Source organism: Pecten maximus, chromosome 9 (genome assembly GCF_902652985.1).
Source record: "Pecten maximus chromosome 9, xPecMax1.1, whole genome shotgun sequence".
In the NCBI taxonomy this organism is placed as follows: Eukaryota; Metazoa; Mollusca; class Bivalvia; order Pectinida; family Pectinidae; genus Pecten; species Pecten maximus.
In genome coordinates this window covers 13,874,894-13,901,289 of record NC_047023.1, presented here as the reverse complement: position 1 = coordinate 13,901,289, position 26,396 = coordinate 13,874,894, and the positions used below count along the sequence as shown (strand labels likewise).

Here is a 26,396-nt window from a genome sequence, read left to right as displayed (position 1 = left end):
AATAACAGAATCTATTATTAGTTAAAAGAAACTCCCTTTACATAAAGGTGTATGGTATAAAAATACATGACTGGCTTTACACAGCTGTGGTGGCAGAAGTTTTCATGGTTTGTTACCTTCTTTATCATGATCACTTTAATATTAAAAGTAATACCCCTCTATTATTGCACATAGTTCAAATGCTTACTTTTCCTCAAACATTGTATCGTGGTGTTGCAAATGAAAAAAAACCATTACAAACCTATTGAAGAAAAAATTGTATGCTGAACAAATTTGCCAGCCAAAAAGTTTGACAACGAACATGAATACATATTACTTGTTTCCACAATTAAGAGATATTTTTCCACTGGTTTATCACATCATCTACTTAACATTCCTGTATTTCAGTACGTTTGGCATGATACTGAACATATTTATCTAAAGGCGATATGCATGATCATTGGAGATTGATAGACATGATGGATTTTTTTCTGTGAACAGGAATTTCTCCCATACCTCACAGGGTTATCCGGCGGTTGCTAGGGAAAAGATAAATCGATCTTACACGGGATGGGTGAAGACAGCTGGCACACGATATATGACGCTGCTCACAATAACGCAACGTCATCATTTTATGTTGAGTAACCAAGTCGTAAATGATGACATCAATTTTGACGCACATTCCAATGAGCATTGAAGATGGTGCGATGAAAAACTTTCAATAAAACTTACGTTTGGTTGCAAGTATGTGAGAAAAATAATCAATCATGGGTCTGTTCTGTGAACAAGGATATCTCCACCCTCGTGTAAGAGTTTGGCTGGCCAGCACTCGGCAAGCCTCGTGCTGACTGGCCAAACTCTTACACTCGGGTTGAGATATCCCTGTCCAGGGAACAGACCCATCATAGATTCTATTAATCTTAACCCAAGTGACTTAATCTGTAAGAGTTTTGTTACTCAGCACGAGGCTTGCCAAGTGCTATCAGCCAAACTCTTACACGAAGGTTGAGATATCCTGTCTACTGTCTGGGCCCATTTTGATTATTGATCTCGCATGTTCAAACAAATCAAACAAATCAAAGTCGAAATAAACAAGAATCTAATTTGTTCTTCAAAATATGTATGATGAGGGGAATTTGCCATACACAACGCACAATAGCATGACAAAATTATAGTAATCATACAATGGTTTCAGACCCAACAATTCAATATTATGACGTAATCGTGTCAGCTGTACAGCATTTGCAGTCAATGAATATGTTATATACTGGATATAATCTTGGAGGAACTATAACCAATAATATGTTAATGGATTGGTCCTCCATCTATCATACATATCGTGATAACTTTAATAAATTCACATGACATGTATTTATAAACATTTCTACAAAAAAATTGAAATGAAAACAAAGGCTATCTCAAATAAATGTCAAGAACAACCTGAAATTGAATGATTGACTAATTAAAAGGTCGCCCATTAGTCTGAAGTAAGTCTATCATCATGATATATAGTACACAAATACACATTGTTCAGGATCTGTTTGACAAAGTTTTGTTTCTGAAGAGGAAGAGCTCCTTCAATAAAGATGACCTATATTTCTTGTCTTTTCTGTGACCAACCTTCTTCTTTTAAAACAAGACATGAATAGTTCAGATTTACGTCTCTACATCTCCAAGATTTGCCACATCACTGGATTTATCTGTTGAGAAAAAAAAAATCATGTCACTTAGATTAAGATGATGATAAATGAACACATGAGGCCTAAGGCCCAATAGGCCTGTTTTGCTCAATTGTTTTTCATCTAATTTTAGTAAACTTTATTGGTAAGGTCAATTTAAATCTTAAAATAATTGGATAATTCTAGGATGAGATTTAATTTTTCCACATCTTCTGAAAACTTTGTTGAAAGACATAAATTTACTTTCCTTATATTTCAGAACTTGTTTTGATTCCAAAACATTAAACTGTTCATTTCTGTATATTACTTCCTAAATATGAACAGTAATCATGATGTTGGTTGCCAAGGTGGCCAGTAACTTACCTATACACCTTATCTTACTGGTCGCCCTACTGACCGTATGGATCTGTATGCCCTTATATGCCACTACTCTATAACTGCAAGAAAAACAAGATGTCACACAAGTTACATAGTTATTAAGTTTACATGTAGCAAGAGGCCCAGAGTGTCTGTATCACTCACCTGGTTTAAATGTGACAAATGGAATAGTCTACCTAGATTATTAAAGAGTATATATGCTAGTTATATAATGGGTTTATAATAAGAATTAAGAAGATCAGCTTCGTAATAGTATACATATAGTGTTGTCCAGGAAGTGTGAAGAGGTTCACATTGTGTAGCCAAATCAAACTTGGTGGTTATAGATATTTGGTGAATTATAAGATAAAGAAGGATTGTTGAGAAAACTGCATGGTTACACATAAAGATATGTAGAATTCTTTTACTTCTCAATCATATTTCAGGAAGAATAACTCAATGTGGGTAATAAGTATCATCCAACAATACTACAATTCAATCGGTGTAAAATGGCAATCCAATATAATCCGTTAATCTTTGTTAGTAACACACGACAAGGTTGTTATGATGGAGACCAAGTAACAGGTTGTACTTACTTTTCCCCATTTATGTTCAGCACAGTGGTGCCTTTTGGGGCTCGTTTCCGGGTCTTTTCTACCTTTTGGTTCTGCTCTGAGGTGTAGTCATGCCACACACCGTTCTCATCCTCCCACTGCCACATCACGTCTGCGTCTGCTGTCAATGTTGATGATGACATCATGGAGGTGTTGTCTGACAATGTTTCTGTTATAAATCAAGAGAAGTGCTTATTGTGACAGGTGACGTTGTATGTGTCCCCAAAACGATGCCCACAGTCTTAGATAAATTAGTTAAAATAACAATATAGTGTTTATAATGTCATACTACACCTATATACCAAATTTCATCAGAATCTGACAATATCTAAATTTCTACCAATCAGAGGCCTCGGTTAGGATAGCTGAACATAATAAAAAATCTCTTAACCACTGATGGTCATACATGAACTCTATGATTTCGAGAAACATGTTGGGAAACCTTGCCGGCAGAATAATGTGCAAGAAATAAGAATAATAATAAGAAACAGAGCAAAATCACGCTATGTTCTCAAACATGGTTTGGGGACATAATTTGATAATATATAATGATATATGAGCTAAAGGTGGAGTCGAGCAATAAGTAACTGCAACAATTCATAAGGAGATAAATAAAGTTTCTCATTGATAATGATATTTAGTAAGTAGCAACAAAGAAGAAACCCTACTTCAGGGTAAGATGAAATATTAAATCCTAATTTCATACAACTATTCCTGTGATTAAGTGTCAAGGTTATTTACTAGAAAGTCACAGAACTTCATTGCATGTAATTACTTGTGAATCTAGGCCTTCTGCCTCTTTAAAAGTTGTTTAAGGAATAATGCTGATGACGGACACTTCACTATAAAATAAGCTCATGCAAAGACACTTTGTATCGGGCTTCGTAATGTGTTAACACTGGCAAAAATAAATAATGATTTTACCGTTGAAAATATCCGACGTGCTAGCCTGACTCTGGGTTGCTGATGCCACACTAGATAAGCTGGTGGAGAGGTTTCTGATGGTGTCAGCTTGTGTTTGGAGTGTCTGTCCTCTAAATGAACTACTAGGTGAGCCTATCAGCAGTGAGGATTCCGTGGAGGTCATTTCAATCTGAGATGATTGCAAGTCTGTAGTGGGGCGAGATGCACTGTAGTTAGATTTTGTAAACTGAAGTATGTTCGAGTTGACCGATTCACTATCTCCTGATTTTCCTCGGACTGGTGTACTAAATGACAACCCTGAGGCTACTGGGTTGGGTGTACGAATTGGCCGAAAGGCTTCAGGGTCTGGCGTACTTTGTGACAAGGGAGTACCACAATCTAAGGATTCCTCCTCTGTGACAATTTGACTGATTTTTGGGTCACTGTGATAGGCACCGTCTGTCTGCGTTACCTCATCTTCACCTAATTCTACATTGCCACCTCCAAAATGACTGCTGATGACCGATGTTTGGTCTTGACTAGAGGATTTAAGAAAATTACTTTTCTCATCATCAGAACTGTGTTGAGAGTCCCTTGGAACATCTGCTAAGTGTCCTTTATCAGGCAATACCTGAACAGGCGTATCAGATTTTTTATCTGGCAATACCTGAACAGGTATGTCAGTTTTTATTTCAGGCAATACCTGAACAGGTGTGTCAGTTTTTATTTCAGGCAATACTTGAACAGGAGTGTCAGTTTTTATTTCAGGCAATACTTGAACAGGTGTGTCAGTTTCTTCAACAGGCAATACCTGAACAGGTGTGTCAGCTTTTTTATCAGGCAATACCTGAACAGGTGTGTTAGCTTGCTGACTACTAGAACGAACTACCATATCATGGTCAGACAGGACAAGGCCATTTGTGTCTTTAGCTGTGACAGTGCCCAATTCCTCCACATGTGACTGATCAGACGACGCTTCAGATCCCACAGTCCTCTTGGTAGGAAGACATGTGGATGATTCATTTCTCTTGTTCATGGCTTCAACCAGAGACAATTTCATAACCCTTTCTTCCTCCTTATCCTCCTCCTCCTCCTCCTCTTCATCCCGAAGAATCTGGGAATGCGGAATCATGTCATATATTGACATTGATGCAGCCTCAAGTTCATCGTCATCAGGTGGAAGATCTTGAATGGATGAAGAATCTGATAAACTACTGGATCTAGACCTTAGGAATAGTCCTCCCATAGCCCCTTCTTCAGCTTGCTCTCGGCTACTTTGTTCAGCTCGCTGTTCAGCTCGTATTTGATGCACCTCGAATGGATCACTGTTTTAAAAGAACATGAAACATTCAAAATTTTATCTAAATTTTCAAAGGCAATATACACATTTAGATTTTTTTAAAGGGGTAATGGAATAAGCAGGGTCAAGAGAAAAGTAATGCTTTGATCTCGCTCTCACTTCTTGCCAGAAATGGAACAATGACAGCAAAATTATTTTTTTTTGAAACTGATAATGACAATGCATAACATTATAAGGTTCTAGATATCATTATAAAATAATTGGAAATTCTTTTGAAGTTAATTACCACACTTCCAGGTCCTGTTTTCCATCTTTGATGTAGCTGTATCTTCCTCTGTGACCATTTGGCCATCTTACCTTTGTTTAGAAAAAAAAAAATGTTTCATCGTATCAAATTTTCTGCAACTTATATTTACAGAACAAACATGTAGTTACATAATCGTTGAGGGATAAAAGTGACTGCATGGACTACTCTGGGTTTTAATACTGATGATTTTATGAACTGGTATATACGGGGTATCTAATTTTGCACTTTCAAGCTTAGTGCTAAACCCACCTAAATATAACCACTGTGATATCTAATCATCCAAGTCTACCATAGAAAAAAATAATCAAGATTGTACTGAACATTATAGATTTCACCTTTACCTTTCACTTACCCATACTTGTCCATTAGGTTCTGTATGATAGACTGTACCTATCTTTCCAAATCCTCCATCTTGGTCACCATACTCCCAATCTAGCCCTGCAACACATCAAAGTGAAAGATATCTACTGGATTTAGAGACATTATCAAAGAGACATAGACATCTATTGGATATTAGGAAATTATTACAGAGACATTTACAGGACAGCAACATTTACATGGACAGAGATATCTATTTGGCATAGAGACACTATCACAGAGATATCTACTGGACATAGAGATATTATTACAGAGATATCTACTGGACATAGAGATATTATCACAGAGATATCTACTGGACATAGAGACATTATCGCAGAGATATCTACTGGACATAGAGACATTATCACAGAGATATCTACTGGACATAGAGACATTATCACAGACAGATATATCTACTGGACATATATACATTATCACTGACAGAGATATCTACTGGACATAGAGACATTATCACAGAGATATCTACTGGACATAGAGACACTATCACAGAGACATCTACTGGACATAGAGATATTATCACAGAGACATCTACTGGACATAGAGACACTATCACAGAGATATCTACTGGACATAGAGATATTATTACAGAGATATCTACTGGACATAGAGATATTATCACAGAGATATCTACTGGACATTGAGACATTATCGCAGAGATATCTACTGGACATAGAGACATTATCACAGAGATATCTACTGGACATAGAGACATTATCACAGACAGATATATCTACTGGACATATATACATTATCACTGACAGAGATATCTACTGGACATAGAGACATTATCACAGAGATATCTACTGGACATAGAGACACTATCACAGAGACATCTACTGGACATAGAGATATTATCACAGAGACATCTACTGGACATAGAGACACTATCACAGAGATATCTACTGGACATAGAGATATTATTACAGAGATATCTACTGGACATAGAGATATTATCACAGAGATATCTACTGGACATTGAGACATTATCACAGAGACATCTACAGGACAGAGACATTTACGTGGACAGAGACATCTACTGGACATAGAGACATTATCACAGACAGAGATATCTACTGGACATAGAGACATTATCACAGACAGAGATATCTACTGGACATAGATACATTATCACTGACAGAGATATCTACTGGACATAGAGACATTATCACAGAGATATCTACTGGACATAGATACATTATCACAGAGATATCTACTGGACATAGAGATATTATTACAGAGATATCTACTGGACATAGATACATTATCACAGAGATATCTACTGGACATAGAGATATTATTACAGAGATATCTACTGGACATAGAGATATTATCACAGAGATATCTACTGGACATAGAGATATTATCACAGAGATATCTACTGGACATAGAGACATTATCACAGAGACATCTACAGGACAGAGACAATTACGTGGACAGATATATCTACTGGACATAGCTCCAGACATCTACAATTGATCAATCATTCCTGGATCATGTATCATAATTCTGCTATGAGGACATCCTGAGGTTGGTCCACTTTCCCAACATACCCTACTGTTTTCTTTTTGTCAATTTTGTATATATAATATGCACCACGGAAAATCGTAAAATTCCAAGCAGGTTAACTATAAATCATGCAGTATTTTTCAGTATACGATTAAAGGATTCTGAAGTCGAAGACAAATCTAAAACTTAAGCTTTATATCTTTTTCTTTACACATGGATAACTGGATTTATAAAAAAAAAAACCACATTTAAATATCAATTCAAAGCTACTGTATGGTGTTCTGATATGATACCCTTTTCTTTGCAATAATACTTATTTGCAAATAGTTTCAGCGAAATATGGGGTCTCACCACGACAGACAACACATCCTGTTTCTACAGCTCCATCCGTCTTCAGCAGCCTCGGCTCTTCCACCACCACTACATCAAACGCCTGACTGTTACCATAGCGATACTCCCCCTTGTTGGAGCAGTCCCATTCTACCTTTATCATACCTGTCGGTCAACACAAGAGTCATTGTTAGGATGATAACCATCAGGTGCTAATTTGAATTTCTTACACACACAAGAGGCCCATAGGGCTTAACCGTCCCTTAAGTTTCATATTATTATAAAAGATTTCAAAAGCTCAATTTTCAGATGACAAACAATCTTAAATTCTCTGTCGCAAATGTTTAAAGCATTTTTGAAATCTCCTTAGATAGGCTTAAGGATCTGAAGGGAAATGAAGACAACAACTTATAATAAAAGTTCAACGACTGGACCAACCATTTTTGCCATGGCCAATGACTGTGCCGACTCCATCTTGATCCTGGTTCTTCCACTTCCATTCAGGACCCTGACGAACTCGTGTCCCAATTGGAGGCATCTGAGGGTCACTCTCCTTCAGATGCTCAAAGGTGAAACCTTTGTCGACAGTCTGCTGGAACACTGGGTTGGCAAGTATAGCCATCATGTCCTCCTGCAACACCATGAATGTATTAACTCATTATGGAGGTAGCAGTAATGAAGGATGCAGCAGATTAACAAAATTAAATGGTCTGCCCCTATATCCTAATATAATTCAAGTAGATATTTCATATATTTTCTGTATTTAGTATTCAAAGTAGGTAAATCTCTGTACCAAGACAACCACGAACATTATAATATCCAAGATATTTTGAGTTTTTAAAATAAATGTACATGTATATAAAGAGGGTATGAATGTTCAAAGTTGACTGACCAGGTCATCCTCGGAAAATTTCTTTCCAGTTGTATTGACGGCCATATCGAGTGCTGTTTTATCCAATCCCTCACAAGGAAGCAGCTTTCGGACCTTCAGTACACAGGCCTACAACAAAACAAAGCTAATCAGAAAATATGCATCTTTTTCTCTTCCAGGCATTAAAATGAAAAGAAATATCACAATATTCTTAAATGAAGCTTATATGATTGATTTTTTTTTTCAATAATCAAACTTAAAATCATGAAATTTTTACTGAATGCTCACAAGGTTGCTGCAGTGTCGTCCTAGTCTGAATACATCCTCCAGCGATACCACCTGGCCATGTGTGGTGTTGGCAACATCTGTCAGCAGACTCTGTATTCAAACAAACATGTATATTAAGTGATTATCCTTTGTAAAACTGGCACAAAGTGCTTTTCTTCCAAAAATATCAGTTTTCTGTCTCTATTTTCAAAAGAAAATTCGCAAGAATTCTTTTTGGTAGTAAGTAATTGGGTGTCTTTTCAGGAAGAGTTATATAATTACAAATACCAATGTACAGCTGCGGAATTTTCTGTTATTCCAATCATTTCTCATTTTTCACTCAACATACTATAAATAAACTTAGAATCAGCCATTAATTATCAATAAGTTTGACCCTGTTTGTGTGTATGTTCAAATGTGGAATACCATTAACTAAAATCTATGTATTAACAAATTTTTAAGATTTGTGTATATTAGAAATTGTTGCAGTATTTAAATTTATTTGGTATAAAATATTTTTCTTAAAACTAAAAGTTTTATTCTTCAGTAAGAGTTATCTTATCCTATATACCTGTGTACGTTTTTTATTCCTTTATTCTTTATAACTAAATGAATATCACTTTCATTAAAAATCAATGGGACAATTCAGTCGACTTACAAATGATAATTATATTAACACGCTTGACTAAATTGTCCCTTTAACTGTTCACATCACCTATAAAAATATATAGATATGAAAGAAATAAAATTATGAAGATACGCTAAAATGAATAACCTGTTGTTTGTATATTTTCAGGAATAACTTCTTAAAAGGATCTTAAGTGAGAAAGTTTTGATTAAATGACTACCATCTCCTATAAACCTACCCGGTCAGTACCATCTCCTATAAACCTACCCGGTCAGTACCATCTCCTATAAACCTACCCGGTCAGTACCATCTCCTATAAACCTACCCGGTCAGTACCATCTCCTATAAACCTACCATCTCCTATAAACCCACCCGGTCACTACCATCTCCTATAAACCTACCCGGTCAGTACCATCTCCTATAAACCAGTACCCGGTCACTACCATCTCCTATAAACCTACCCGGTCAGTACCATCTCCTATAAACCTACCCGGTCACTACCATCTCCTATAAACCAGTACCTGGTCACTACCATCTCCTATAAACCTACCCGGTCACTACCATCTCCTATAAACCTACCCGGTCAGTACCATCTCCTATAAACCTACCCGGTCAGTACCATCTCCTATAAACCTACCCGGTCAGTACCATCTCCTATAAACCTACCCGGTCACTACCATCTCCTATAAACCTACCCGGTCAGTACCATCTCCTATAAACTTACCCGGTCAGTACCATCTCCTATAAACCTACCCGGTCACTACCATCTCCTATAAACCTACCCGGTCACTACCATCTCCTATAAACCTACCCGGTCACTACCATCTCCTATAAACCTACCCGGTCAGTACCATCTCCTATAAACCTACCATCTCCTATAAACCTACCATCTCCTATAAACCTACCCGGTCAGTACCATCTCCTATAAACCTACCATCTCCTATAAACCTACCCGGTCAGTACCATCTCCTATAAACCTACCATCTCCTATAAACCTACCCGGTCAGTACCATCTCCTATAAACCTACCATCTCCTATAAACCTACCCGGTCAGTACCATCTCCTATAAACCTACCCGGTCAGTACCATCTGCTATAAAACCTACCCGGTCAGTACCATCTCCTATAAACCTACCCGGTCACTACCATCTCCTATAAACCTACCCGGTCAGTACCATCTCCTATAAACCTACCCGGTCAGTACCATCTCCTATAAACCTACCCGGTCACTACCATCTCCTATAAACCTACCCGGTCAGTACCATCTCCTATAAACTTACCCGGTCAGTACCATCTCCTATAAACCTACCCGGTCAGTACCATCTCCTATAAACCTACCATCTCCTATAAACCTACCCGGTCAGTACCATCTCCTATAAACCTACCTGGTCACTACCATCTCCTATAAACCTACCTGGTCAGTACCATCTCCTATAAACCTACCCGGTCAGTACCATCTCCTATAAACCCACCCGGTCACTACCATCTCCTATAAACCTACCCGGTCAGTACCATCTCCTATAAACCAGTACCCGGTCACTACCATCTCCTATAAACCTACCCGGTCAGTACCATCTCCTATAAACCTACCTGGTCACTACCATCTCCTATAAACCTACCCGGTCACTACCATCTCCTATAAACCTACCCGGTCAGTACCATCTCCTATAAACCTACCCGGTCAGTACCATCTCCTATAAACCTACCTGGTCACTACCATCTCCTATAAACCTACCCGGTCACTACCATCTCCTATAAACCTACCCGGTCAGTACCATCTCCTATAAACCTACCCGGTCACTACCATCTCCTATAAACCTACCCGGTCAGTACCATCTCCTATAAACCTACCCGGTCAGTACCATCTCCTATAAACCCACCCGGTCACTACCATCTCCTATAAACCTACCCGGTCAGTACCATCTCCTATAAACCTACCATCTCCTATAAACCTACCCGGTCAGTACCATCTCCTATAAACCTACCCGGTCACTACCATCTCCTATAAACCTACCCGGTCAGTACCGTCTCCTATAAACCTACCCGGTCACTACCATCTCCTATAAACCTACCCGGTCAGTACCATCTCCTATAAACCTACCCGGTCAGTACCGTCTCCTATAAACCTACCCGGTCAGTACCATCTCCTATAAACCTACCCGGTCAGTACCATCTCCTATAAACCTACCCGGTCACTACCATCTCCTATAAACCAGTACCCAGTCAGTACCATCTCCTATAAACCTACCCGATCAGTACCATCTATCAACCTACCCGGTCAGTACGATCTCCTATGGGGACACAATACACAGGGACTGCCCTCTCTTCCAGACCTCGTGCAAATCTCAGCACAGCCTCTCTAGTCTGAAATTACATCACCAACATGGTAACAATGTTGAGGTATCTTCCAGATGAAATGTTCATAAAGTGAAACCTCACTTAACGACCACCTCAAAATTACATATATTCATATAATGATAATATTATACAAATATACATGTATTGCAATGCATTATCTAAATTATTTACCAAAATATTTATTTAACATAAAATATGTTTTGTTTTTATTGAAGTCTAGTCATATATAAAAAGCAATTATGGTAATTTAATGATATATTACAAATGGTACATGTGCAGAACCCATATTTACTGTACAGTACTAGCTGGTATCATACAGAGTTAAGGTTCTTGATGGTCAAAAGTTATGTGGTCCACCTCGGTAGTAAGACCATCATGCTATTAGGATCATTTTCACTCAGCCCCACCCCCACAGGTGGTCTTAATCGAGAGGTTTCACTGTACATTTGAATGCTTATTCTGTGAATAGAAATTTGTAATAAAACAATACAGTTACATTCCACTCATTCAATTCATGGAGTTTGTGTCCAATGCGGCATAATTGTGCATGCTACTACAAGATTTAACAATGGATGCATACATGGTATTAGTTAATACCAAACACCAGTAGGTATTCATTGAATATATCTTTGTAGAAAAATTGAATTGATAATAAAATATTTCTCCATCAAATGAGGTACAAAGAAAGCTACAAGCATTAATTACAATTACATGTTAACTGTTTTTTTTAAATCATTAAAAATAAATATCAATAAAAATTTACAAACACAGTAAATATGTTATATTATTACATAATATTGATCATTTTTAAAATAGAAGTTTTCAACTTCATGATCCATCTGTGCTATTTAAGGAAACTTTTGTCATTTTTATCATCATTATAACAAAATCAGTGATTAGATCAGGATGGTAGTCACCTCAGGTTTCACAGGAGTGTTTGGATCATCTTGTCCCCCGAGTATGTGGTGATCCGTCGCATGGCCATCACTTAGCAACACAATCCGAGGGGAAATCTTATGGTTACATACTAAAGTTGTAGCATCACCTGTGATTGCAGAATACTTAACAGATCAAAAAGTTGCTAAAATCTTAAATACCTCTTGAATTTCTTTCTACAGAATCTTAAAATTTGATTTCTCAACTGAAATTACTAACGTCTGATTTCTCAATTGAAATTACTAACAACATCTTTTCTGAAATAGTTTTTATATTATTCCTTTACTCATGGCTGGTAACCCACGTTTAATTTATTGTCGCTTATCGAGTGAAGAGACACATAATGTGACTACTGGGCCGGGGTTATTGATGATGAACTCTACCCTTGTATTTCACGGGTATTGAAAGTGATGTATGATATTTATCACACTAATTTTATTATTCATATATCAAAAAATTAAATGTAAAAACATAATAATAAAAAAGATTATTCAAAGTAGGATATTGATCATTTCATAAATGTTAGGAATTGAAAAGTTTCAGTGTTTTATGTTTTACAGGTACCTTGGTGTTTGAATAACGCCAGAGCCATGTCAAGTCCGCCATACATCGGTGACAAACCCGCAGCACGAAGACCGTCTACAACAGTAAGACAGGTTAACTCGCACAAAGCTGAATTCTGCTCACCTACTTCTTTTGAAAACATTACTAATTGAAATTATTCAATGAATTAGTACTGCTTAGATTTTAGAAAGATGCTGTTATTTATTATTTTTTTCTCGAATAATTAAAATCACTATATTTGGTATTATCTAAATTGTGTGATATGACCAAGGGTTACCATGGCAACTTACCAATACATTCCCGCACTGACTGATAATCCTTGGTTAGGTAATGTCTACATTGTGTGATGTGACCAAAGGTTACCACACCAATATTTTCATCCATTTTTTCTTCCTTTGCTACCATCTCTATCCCTGTGATGTTAAAAGATTGAACAAAAAATATCAACATTTAAGGCTTTTTCCTTAACTACCAAATACTATATGCCTACAAATACTATTGCTTATTATAATTATATTAGTAAGAATAAATAAGCAGTTGAAAAACCAATTGCATGGGTATTTTGTAGTATCAAAACTTGACAAAGATGGAAGCCATGCCTATCTCTAACCATGTGATGACTATTAGTCGCCTACAGTATATTCTATATACAGGTACATATACTTTCATTATTTTAAGAAAATATATGGATAATAATCTTAACTCTCAGACATGAGAGATACTTATGAAAGACTTATCAGAAGACAACATAGCTCACTAAGTGGGTTGAAATTCGAAATTAATTTTTTTAAATTAGGTCAAAGGTCATGGTTAAGGTCAGCAGGTCCACAAATGTAATACCATTGGAAAGGTCTTGTGACAAGGAAAATATATGTCAGATATGAAAGCTCTATCTCATATGGTTAACATACAGTGGCCAAGGTTTAAGTTATTACAAATAGGTCAAAGGTCACGTTCAAAGTCAGCAGGTCCCCAAATGTAGTACCAATGGTAAGGTCTTATCACCAGGAATACACATGTCAAATACTGTACCTAAGCTGTATCCTCATAAGTATTGGCAAAACACAGGATTTCAACCTGTCAATGCTGACAACGGAGTATAGCCATAGCTCCGACAAGCTAATAACATTACATCCGTTGCTCTATCACCAGGCATTTTATACAGACAAAGTCAGTAAAAACTCAGGTTACCTGTGCCAAGAAGTAGCAGTAAACAATATAAACTTACAATCTATGATCTCATTCATGGCGTCCTTGGCTTGCTGTAGGCCATTCTTCTTCATACTGTCTGAGATATCGACTACAAACACGGTATCGATCCCATCACCATAGGGGAGACTAGTTTCCTTGGCTGGAATGAATAAAATTATTACTGAACATGGGAAAAAACAATATGGGTAACTATCAGTGTTTTCTTTATAATCAAGAACATATTAGAAATAACAATGATCTGCAGTTGTTTTCGTCCAGAAGAGTAGACTGGGAATATCTATAACAGAAACAAAGCATGTGAAAAAAAAAAATTTCTTCTATAGAAAATTTTATTTTCAATAAGGTGTTTAGTAAAAACTGGAAGAATGACACAAAATAATCGCCTAATTTCAAGTAGGAAACAAAAGGAACAATATCTGAAACTGAAAGATGAACGAGACACAGACTGGGACAGAAGCTGGCACTAGGATTATAAAGGGGTCCAGTCATGTCTGTCCAAAACTAAAAGGCTGACTATCACTAGTTATCAGAATTTCCACAAAAATATGGCTGGTATACATATATATCAGGTTTTAATTAAGTATGCTATCAACAGCTAAGGTCATTTATGCTGACCATTTATAGTGCTACCTCACCGAAGCATACTGCCAAGACACCCAACAGGACACCCCACCTAGTCACATTATACAGACAACGGGTGAACTAACCGCACCTAGTCACATTATACTGACAACAGGTGAACCACCGCACCTAGTCACATTGTACTGACAACAGGTGAACTAGTCATCCAAGAGTGTTGAGCAGGAGTAGTAGCTACCATTTTCATAGATTCTTGTATGTCCCAATAAAAGCACAGGGGTAATTAAACACTCAAAAGTGAGGCAGTGTAAAGACAGACATCAGGACAAGTTGTGTAAAAAAAAACCCAGAAAAAGATAAGATCTATAGAATTTAGTCTCTTCTGATCTTACAGTCATCAATGGGGGAATCGATTACAATCCCTTCCTACCTTGTAGGGCAGATACATTTCAGGAAATGTTTATATAATATTTGGTACAAATGAAAAAGGAATTAACACATTATGTTTTACATGATGTTTGATATAAGACAGTACACATTGGGCTGTGTTATAGCTCTGCTGATCGCTGTAAGCCCTTATCTGGTACAGTAAAGGTTCATTTCCACAGCTTCATATCATCTCGACTGTTTTAACCAGATTGTGCAAAAGATGCAGCTAGGTGACATAACCATGGGAGACAACTCTCATTTACTATTGATAATTTGAATCTAAGTACCATAAATATATATCAGAGGAATTCAAAAGGAAAAATAAACATGAAAATAGGAAATGTTTTTATACAGGGTATATATTACTTCAACACACAAAAAAAAGAATAATGGTAATTCAGAAATGACTGTTAGTGAATTTCCTCACCTTTGCTTGCTTCAGCTTCAACTACAGAATTCCACATCTCATCAGTGATTACACCATTTGCTATATGTCCTTCTAAACTATCCTCCAATAGTCGTTCATCTCCTCTAATATCATCAACCACACCTCTAGTATCATCAACCACAGCTCTAGTATCATCAACCACAGCTCTAGTATCAGCGGCTACAGCTCTAGTATCATCGGCTACAGCTCTAGTACCATCACGTACAGCACTAGTATCATCAACCACAGCTCTAGTATCATCACGTACAGCACTAGTATCATCAACCACAGCTCTAGTATCATCACGTACAGCACTAGTATCATCGGCTACACCTCTAGTATCATCAGCTACACCTCTAGTATCATCGGCTACAGCTCTAGTATCATCGGCTACAGCTCTAGTATCATCGGCTACAGCACTAGTTTCAGATACGTTAGGATTATGCTGGTCAGTTTTACTTACCCCATCTACATCGCTTTGTGAACTTAATACATTTGAAGAGTCCTCTATTCTGTCATTGATGGCACTGTTACTATGATTTGTACTTTTCTCACCAGCCGTCTCTGTCATCTCCGATTTCTGTGACCCTTGCTCATCATGTTCCTGTTCAAAAACTGAAAGCTGTTCCGATTCGTCCGAAGTTTCCTTAAATGACTTAGTCTGCGGAGGATCATCCACCTGCATGGTTTTTAAAACTGTTTCCTCTGTGATCTCATCTGGCTTTTTACTTGAAGTTTGATCTGATGCTGAAAGATCCCCTTTAATTTGCGTCTCTAAATCCGGAGATTCCTCCTCCAGATTCTGATTTGGTACACGACGTCCTCTGTGCTTGCGATGACGGCCTGGGGTTCCTTTAGAGAGCGAAGTCTTGATCGTATCTATACTAATACACATACTGGAGATGTTTTCTCCGAGCTCCGTCACAGTCCTCATCAACTGCTGCATTTCCTCATCTTGTTCCTGTTCCCGTCGCTCTAAGTTCTGCATTCTCTCCATCAGGGTCTCTGTACAGTACAAAGGCATACATTCATGTATGTATGTCAAAACTTTTTTCAGCTGTTATCCTCTACAGGGAAAAATAATACTTACATAAACATTACGTTTTTTTGTTTTTTTTTGAAAACTGCATTTTATAATTACATTTTCGAAATTCATTATTAAAAAAAAACAATTGTTCACATCATGTGTTATAACAGTTAATCTGCATTTCACAAAAAATAAATTAATAAACAAGACCATTCAGCAAATTATTCTGGTACTTCAGAATTATCAGCATACCTGTCAGTTTTCCAAGATGTCTGAAAAAGTAAAAATATTTTTAGAAATAATATGATAATTATGGCATATAATGGTATCATCATAAATGTCTTTCATTTCATGAACATTTTAAACCATTGTGTAAAAAAGTCAGTGGCATAGCTACCATGCATGTATGCTTGTATGCAAAAGCATCCACATTTTTTCCGAAAACAAAAAGAGTTAAGAAAAAAAAAGTTAGAGAAAGAGAGAGACAGAGAGAGATAAAACTTTATAAAGCATCCATATATGTTTTGTCTTGCTACACCACTGAAAGTTCAAAGAGTAATCTGATTTAACATAGCAGTAGCACGATTATTTCTAGTGATTAATATGACAGAAAAATCTCAACCCTATGGGGCCGAACATCTGAAAAACTTCTCAGGTTTTCTTTGGCTCCTACAACACCAGACCTAAGATTTCTGGTATTGGGGCCTGAGACTAACAATCTCTAGACTTGAGAGTTTTGTGTCTACAAAAGTTAGTGGGAATTGGTTATTTACTTTGAATCCCCGTCAATGATAAGTAAATGTCTACAGATAACACCTTATTACACTCAACACCTGTCTATAGTGAACACCTAATTACACTCAACACCTGTCTATAGTGAACACCTAATTACACTCTACACCTGTCTATAGTGGACACCTTATTACACTCAACACCTGTCTATAGTGAACACCTAATTACACTCTACACCTGTCTATAGTGAACACCTAATTACACTCAACACCTGTATACAGTGAACACCTAATTACACTCTACACCTGTCTATAGTGGACACCTTATTACACTCAACACTTTTCTATAGTGAACACTTAATCACATCCAACACTTTTCTATAGTGAACACTTAATCACATCCAACACCTGTCTATAGTGAACACCTTATTACACTCAACACCTATCTATAGTGAACACCTAATTACACTCTACACCTGTCTATAGTGAACACCTAATTACACTCTACACCTGTATATAGTGAACACCTAATTACACTCTACACTTGTTTATATTGAACAACTAATTACACTCTACACCTGTTTATATTGAACACCTAATTACACTTTACACTCGTCTATAGTGGACACCGAATTACACCCAACACCCGTCTATAGTGGACACCTAATTACACTCTACACCTGTATATAGTGAACACCTAATTACACTCTACACCTGTCTATAGTGAACACCTAATTGCACTCTACACCTGATTATATTGAACACCTTATTACACCAAACACCTGTCTAGAGTGAACACCTAATTACACTCTACACCTGTCTATAGTGAACAATTAATCACATCCAACACCTGTCTATAGTGAACACCTAATGACACTCTACATCTGGTCTATAGTGAACACCTAATTACACCCAACACCTGTCTATAGTGAACACCTTATTACACCAAACACTTTTTTATAGTGATCACTTAATCACATCCAACACCTGTCTTGAGTGAACTATGACAATGATTACACTAAATGCCTGTCTACAGTGAACAAATAATCACACCCAACACCTGCCCATAATGAACATCTATCCACAATAGTTTTTAAAGTAATTTAATAGACAGATTTCTTTAATGTACAGGACAGGTAAAAAGTTTCCAACTTTTCAGGAATATATTTCTTTAATAGTCGGTTATACTCACAAATGTTCTCCATCCATCTTATCATGTTGCTGACTCAGTCTCTTTAAGATGAAGTTATTTGTTTTCTCAATCTCCGTGATAGAATCTTTCATTTCTGCTAATTGCTTTATAAAGAAAAATCAAAGGGCATTGGTTATCATTTTGTTGTGATTCAAATTCCAGGAGAACTGATAAATTTGATATGAAAATCTTCACCCCAACACTTTATGTCAACAGTTATGAAGCTATATACATATGTACATATATACATTGTACTGTAAGTAGTAACGTTATTATCTCCTCTTCTATTATAGGATATGTATGACGTTATAATGTGTATTGCCTGAAGGTGACAGTAAAATAGAAATATTACTTTTAAAAGATGTAACATTCAAAGTTTGAAGCTGTAACTCATCAATAAATTATATCTTTAACACATTTGTTCAAATAAAACTGCTTTACTTTACCCAGAAATTACATATAACATTGTACATACTGTCGTTGACAATGATTTATTCCCAAAAACCTTTCCCTTAAAATCAGAAGGGTCAAAGCAAATGTCAAACTTTAGAGCATTAATGCTGATGATACAAAATTGTATAAAGACCACGGGGTTACAAACAAGAGATCCCAGAGGGATCTTGGTGCCCACCATTGAATGATCTTTATAGGTTCCATGTCAGATTGATTTTTTCTCTACTTTTCCCTTCCTCTAAGTCTTACTAATCTGTGTAAATTCAGAAACAGCCCTCTAGTACTTTTAAAATTTAAGATTTAGCAATAATGGCTGTCTGTCGGCCATGTTGTTTTTGGATTGGTCTCAAAATGCAATACCAGGGACCAAGGGGAACCTACATATGAAATTGGAGAAAGATCCCTTCAGCACTTTCTGAAAAATAGCGATAACAAACTTCAATTGTCAAAATACAAGATGGCTGCCTGTCAGCCAGGTTGTTTTCCAATTAGTCTCAAAATCCAATATGGATAACTAGGCACAGAAGGCAACCTACAAATGAAATTTCAGAAAGATCCTTTCAGCAATTTCTGATAAATAGCGATAACAAACTTCAATTGTCAAAATCCAAGATGGCTGCCTGACGGCCATGTTGTTTTCTGATTAGTCTCAAAATGCAATATGCATAACTAGGCACCAAGGGGAACCTACATATGAAATTTCAGAAAGATCCCTTTAGTACTTTCTGAGAAATAGCGATAACAAACTTCAATTGTCAAAATCCAAGATGGCTGCCTGTCGGCCATGTTATTTTCCGATTAGTCTCAAAATGCAATATGCATAACTAGGCACCGAGGGGAACCTACATATGAAATTTCAGAAAGAACCCTTTATTAGTTTCTGAGAAATAGCGATAACAAACTTCAATTGTCAAAATCCAAGATGGCTGCCTGTCGGCCATGTTGTTTTCCGATTAGTCTCAAAACGCAATATGCATAACTAGGCAAATAGGGAAACCTACATATGAAATTTCAGAAAGATCCCTTTATTACTTTCTGAGAAATAGCGATAACAAACTTCAACTGTCAAAATCTAAGATGGCTGCCCGTCGGCCATGTTGTTTTCCGATTGGTCTCAAAATGCAATATGCATAACTAGGTACCAAGAGGAACCTACATATGAAATTTGAGAAAGATCCCTTCAGTGCTTTCTGAGAAATAGCGATAACAAACTTCAATTGTCAAAATACAAGATGGCTGCCTGTCGGCCATGTTGTTTTCCGATTGGTCTCAAAATGCAATATACATAACTAGGCACCGAGGGGAACCTACATATGAAATTTCAGAAAGATCCCTTCATTACTTTCGGAGAAATAGCGATAACAAACTTCAATGGTCAAAATCCAAGATGGCTGCCTGTCGGCCATGTTATTTTTTGATTGGTCTCAAAATGCAATATGCATAACTAGGCACCAAGAGGAACCTACATATGAAATTTCAGAAAGATCCCTTCATTACTTTCTGAAAAATAGCGATAACAAACTTCAATTGTCAAAATCCAAGATGGCTGCCTGACAGCCATGTTGTTTTCCGATTGGTCTCAAAATGCAATATGCATAACTAGGCACCAAGGGGAAACTACATATGAAATTTCAGAAAGATCCCTTTAGTACTTTCTGAGAAATAGCGATAACAAACTTCAATTGTCAAAATCCAAGATGGCTGCCTGTCGGCCATGTTGTTTTCCGATTGGTCTCAAAATGCAATATGCATAACTAGGCACCAAGAGGAACCTACATATGAAATTTGAGAAAGATCCCTTCAGTGCTTTCTGAGAAATAGCGATAACAAACTTCAATTGTCAAAATCCAAGATGGCTGCCTGTCGGCCATGTTGTTATCCGATTGGTCTCAAAATGCAATATGCATAACTAGGCACCAAGGGGAACCTACATATGAAATTTGAGAAAGATCCCTTCAGTACTTTCTGAGAAATAGCGATAACAAGAATTGTTTACGGACGGAGGGACGGACGGACGGACGGACGGCCGGACGGACCACGGACCACGGACGCAGGGCGATTTGAATAGCCCACCATCTGATGATGGTGGGCTAAAAATGGAGATCTTCAGCGGGACATAAGGTAGCACACCACAGAAAGACTGGGTGGCCTTGGGTGATTTTTTGTTGTGCAAATAAATCCTGTCTTAGGATAGGCATAAAAAAAATGAAAAAATAAATGTACACTATAATAGGTCTATTCATTATGAAGTAGTACATACAGGCTTCACATTTGTTAAAACTAAAATAAATAAATTGGTTTTGGATTTTAAATTGCTGGTTTTCCGAAAGAGTGTGTTTACACAGGAAATTTATTTTTGCCTATAGGCACCAATCCCCAGTCTTCTACTAAGTTAAGTTTCACTAAGTTAAGTTACACTAAGTTAAGTTACACTAAGTTAAGTTATACCAAGTTAAGTCAAGTTATAAGTTATACTAAGTTTAGTTAATTTATACTAAGTTAAGTTAATTTATACTCAGTTAAGTTAATTTATACCTAAGTTAAAGAGGCTTGCCCGCAGAGAGATCAGAAAAATTGGCTAATAGAAAAAGATTTTTCACACATGACAGATTGTTGGAATTATTGAGTTTTTCATTTTATTTTCCTTATAAAACGCTGAAAAGTGATATTAAAACCTCATTTTTTAAATATTATTTATTTAATCGCAACCCGCAATAAGTCCCCTGCTATAAAGTGGAGTCTAATTTGATTGACACATCAAAGAAACAAGCATGTGCACAGTGCCGCACAGTGATAACTTCAAAGGCAGCGGCGATTTACAAAGAAGATTTGCCGTTATATTCCATACATTTCCCTCTCAGGTTGAGTTTTAAAACGTCTTTTAAATACATATTCTGTAATTGTTTTCAAGAAATAAAGTCGGAAAGCCTCTAATTTTGTCACATAGAAACGTGTACTGAAGTTAATTTAGTGATCAGAGATGTGCCGTTTACCGGTCCGTCTGCGGGTAAGCCTCTTTAAGTGAAGTTATACTAAGTTAAATTAATATATATTGTTAAGTTAAGTTATACTAACCAAGTTAAGTTAAGCTAGGCAATGTTAAAAGTTATGCTCAGTTAAGTTAAACTAAGTTAAGTTATGCCAAGTTAAGTTATACTAAGTTAAGTTATACTCATTAAAACTTAAGATCACTATATCAGTTACCATTATACTCTTTTCATTGTTGAGTAGACTCTCCTGGTCTGTATCCATGATTGCGGATCAGTAATTGGCAGTTACAGGAATGTGTATTGGCCAAGTCACAAGAAGTACACAACAATCTATAAAGAAATCAGTATATTCCTTGCTCAAACATATATAATAAAGGGTAAAGATGAATATAACAAGAGATCCCAGAGGGATCTTGGCGCCCACCATTGAATGATCTTTATAGGTTCCATGTCAGATTGATCTTTTCTCTACTTTTCCCTTCCTCTAAGTCTTACTAATCTGTGTAAATTCAGAAACAGCCCTCTAGTACTTTTCAAACAAGGGAAACCTATATATAAAATTTAAGATTTAGCGATAATGGCTGTCTGTCGGCCATGTTGTTTTCGGATTGGTCCCAAAATGCAACACCAGGGACCAAGGGGAACCTACATATGAAATTTGAGAAAGATCCCTTCAGTACCTTCTGTAAAATAGCGATAACAAACTTCAATTGTCAAAATACAAGATGGCTGCCTGTCGGCCATGTTATTTTCTGTTTGGTCTCAAAATGCAATATGCATAACTAGGCACCAAGGGGAACCTATATATGAAATTTGAGAAAGATCTCTTCAGTACATTCTGAGAAATAGCGATAACAAACTTCAATTGTCAAAATCCAAGATGGCTGCCTGTCGGCCATGTTGTTTTCCAATAGGTCTCAAAATGCTTTATGCATAACTAGGCACCAAGGGAAACATACATATGAAATTTGAGAAAGATCTCTTCAGTACATTCTGAGAAATAGCGATAACAAACTTCAATTGTCAAAATCCAAGATGGCTGCCTGTCGGCCATGTTGTTTTCCGATTGGTCTCAAAATGCAACATGCATAACTTGGTACCAAGGGGAACCTACATATGAAATTTCAGAAAGATCCCTTCAGTACTTTTTGAGAAATAGCGATAACAAACTTCAATTGTCAAAATCCAAGATGGCTGCCTGTCGGCCATGTTGTTTTCCGATTGGTCTCAAAATGCAATATGCATAACTAGGCACCAAGGGAAAGATACATATGAAATTTCAGAAAGATCCCTTCATTACTTTCTGAGAAATAGCGATAACAAACTTCAATTGTCAAAATCCAAGATGGCTGCCTGTCGGCCATGTTGTTTTCCGATTGGTCTCAAAGTGCAATATGCATAACTAGGCACCAAGGGGAACATACATATGAAATTTCAGAAACATCCCTTCAGTGCTTTCTGAGAAATAGCGATAACAAACTTCAATTGTCAAAATCCAAGATGGCTGCCTGTCGGCCATGTTGTTTTCCGATTGGTCTCAAAATGCAATATGCATAACTAGACACCAAGGGGAACCTACATATGAAATTTGAGAAAGATCCCTTCAGTACTTTCTGAGGATTAGCGATAACAAGAATTGTTTACGGACGGAGGGACGGACGGACGGAGGGACGGAGGGACGGACGGACGGACGGACGGACGGACGACGGACCACGGACGCAGGGCGATTTGAATAGCCCACCATCTGATGATGGTGGGCTAAAAAGTTAATGTCATACAGGGTGGATCAAGTTTAATCAAATAGTTGACTAGGTTCAGAACAAATTTAGCAGACAAACATTCAGGTATAAAGTATAGAATGAGGTGTCTAGCCTAGTGACAATAACAACAAGTTGTTATGAGTGACGTAATGCATAGTTCACAATAAAATGACGTCATCAATGACGATGAGAGCTGGTAGACAGTGGTAGTAAGGAAATTATATCAAGATGTTTCGTATGTGTTACATATAGTCTATATATAACTGTACTCTGCTATGAAATACAGAAAACAAATTCTTATCTTGCATATATAAATACTAAATACAAAAAACTGTATAACTTAACAAAAAGGGGGTGGGTGGGTGGGGGGTTAGAGCCAATGCCGGTCCTCAAGGTAAGTAAAATCCGATAGAAGAGGGTTCACTGAAGAACGGATACTGTGCAGTATGCCAGGAGTCATTCAGTAGTTACAATAACCAAGACATCAGAAAGGAGTGGTTCTCAACATTCAACAGCTTCAAAATTTAATTAAGTTTATAAACTTTTATTACTTGCCGACCGGTTTGATTATTTACGGCTTGTCAAGGCAAAGTTTCAGCGATTTCTAACCTCTGAAGTACTTAACCTCAAAGTGGTACCCTTATCATGTGACTATTATTGTTATAAGGATGATAACTTACATTTACAGAAGTAGGGGCATATTTCTCCATTAACAATGTACAATCAATATATATATATAAAATAAATGTTCATTATAGAATTAAAATGTTTAAAATGTTCGAACGTTCGTAAGAACAGTGGTGTCTAAAAAGTCCACTGACGTGGTACTTATTTCCGTCGTTAATTTAATGGTAGCGTGACATGAGTTCATCGAATCCCCGAAGGAGGAAAGGTCCTCTCGTGAATGGGTCTAAATGAAAAGATAAAAAAAAAGATACCAGTAAATTAGTAGAATACAAAATGTAGTTTGTTAGTGATATCACTATGACTTTTCACTTGTATGTATATGTTCAACGGCCCATTACAGGACAGAGACAAGATGAGTCATTTTTGGTTTATTTTATTTAACATCCTATTAACAGCCAGGGTCATTTAAAGATGTGCCAGGTTTTGGAAGTGGAGGAAAGTAGGAGTATGTGGAGAAAAAACACTGGCCTATGGTCAGTACCTGAGGCAACTGCAAACTTTGAATTCGCAACCCAAAGGTGGAGGGCTAGTGATAAAGTGTCGGGACACCTTAACCATTGTTAAGTGGGATCTGTTGGCGTTCATAATGTACGTATCATGATGTTGTCTGAGCCAGTGGTCTGTGCATATTCTGACACAATAATCAAGATTCTCCCTATGATGTTCGAATAATGTTCTAATGTTCATGAGATGGATATAAAGTATTATTCTTGTTCTGAACAGAGAATCATTTCTGTCCTACGTTCTCATTATAGTGGGAGGTTCCTGGTCCTTCCCCATCGGTTCTTGGATCTTTAGTTTGGCTGTTTGTAGCAATTCTTCGGGTAACTCAAATAAACATAGGTTCGTTCATTCAGGAGGGTTGGCAAAGAAGCTTGGCACTGTTGGTAAAGACCAATCCTATAGAGTGGATGCAGGGGACCTCCAGTATAGTTAAATTCAAATTGGATTAAAACAAAAACCCATGCTTTTTGTTGTGCATTTTCAATTTATGCAGAATTCGTTACAATATTGGGTTAAAGTGAAATGAATACTAATGCACATAAAAAGTTCACATATTCCGAAAAAGTTGAAGTTTAATGTAATATTTTAATCGATCAGCACACTTTGTCAAACCTAAAAGTAACCTTGAACAAACGTGATATATAGCCTTCATTATAACAATTTGCTACTTACTGCTGGCCTAATACTAGGCCTATGTCCAAATAACAACTTCGGGCCTCAATTGTTTTATATGGAGATTAAAGTAAAATAAAAAGTTGTTTGATGGGGAAATTAGATTAATACCTGACAGATGATTGCTGATGACAGACCGTCGACAATTAAACTACCACATAGACTCTGACAGAGCTTATTTGCTCTTGAATTTAAAATAAGAGATTTGATAGAATTTAATTGGTAAATAAGTTAATAAATTCTAAATCTTTCAAAAATAAAACTCTCATTTAATTCAGCTTGAATGATTAATGAAGATCAAAAGAAGGAGTAAATAAGCAAGGTTGAACAAGGGGAGGTAATCTAGTCTAGATATTTTTCCATACTTAGGCCAATCATAAACTTTTATTTAACCTCAAGTTGCATCCATACGACACACTTCTGATGTAAAGTGGAACGATTACGTAATGAATTCAACTAAATTAGCATATAAGTAATTATCATCCGCATATTTCCTAAAGCGAAAGCCAAAAGTTCTCCATATAATCCTTTCCGATATCCGCTGCCCCATTCGGCCCAAAGATAATGCTACAAACATATCTGACGTCGATAAAATAGGTTATTGTGATTCAGTTCTGGTGAACAATAATTTAACAGTGCAAGTGCTTACCTGGAGATATATGGATGTCATAATATGCGTTAAAAATCAGCTACAAAATGATTCCACTTGACAGGTGCGTGTTTGGGTTTCTCCTATATTTATTTTCGGAACATT

At 36.8% G+C, this 26,396-nt stretch overlaps 1 protein-coding gene across 1 annotated transcript; it reads right to left on the bottom strand.

Moving 5' to 3' along the window:
* Window positions 1–794: 794 nt before the first annotated feature.
* LOC117334917 lies at window positions 795–26,374 on the bottom strand. Its single transcript, XM_033894762.1, has 20 exons — window positions 26,292–26,374; window positions 22,234–22,349; window positions 18,577–18,680; window positions 16,906–16,925; window positions 15,627–16,631; window positions 14,208–14,330; window positions 13,270–13,392; window positions 12,980–13,054; window positions 12,397–12,524; window positions 11,396–11,485; window positions 8,516–8,605; window positions 8,249–8,356; window positions 7,795–7,987; window positions 7,378–7,521; window positions 5,492–5,577; window positions 5,119–5,189; window positions 3,554–4,857; window positions 2,612–2,798; window positions 2,022–2,095; window positions 795–1,679 (listed from the first exon to the last, which is right to left on the bottom strand). Exons 2-20 carry the CDS (start codon window positions 22,279–22,281, stop codon window positions 1,636–1,638), a joined length of 4,017 nt encoding a protein of 1,338 aa, XP_033750653.1. The 5' UTR covers window positions 22,282–22,349; window positions 26,292–26,374; the 3' UTR covers window positions 795–1,635.
* Between the last annotated feature and the right edge of the window lie 22 nt (window positions 26,375–26,396).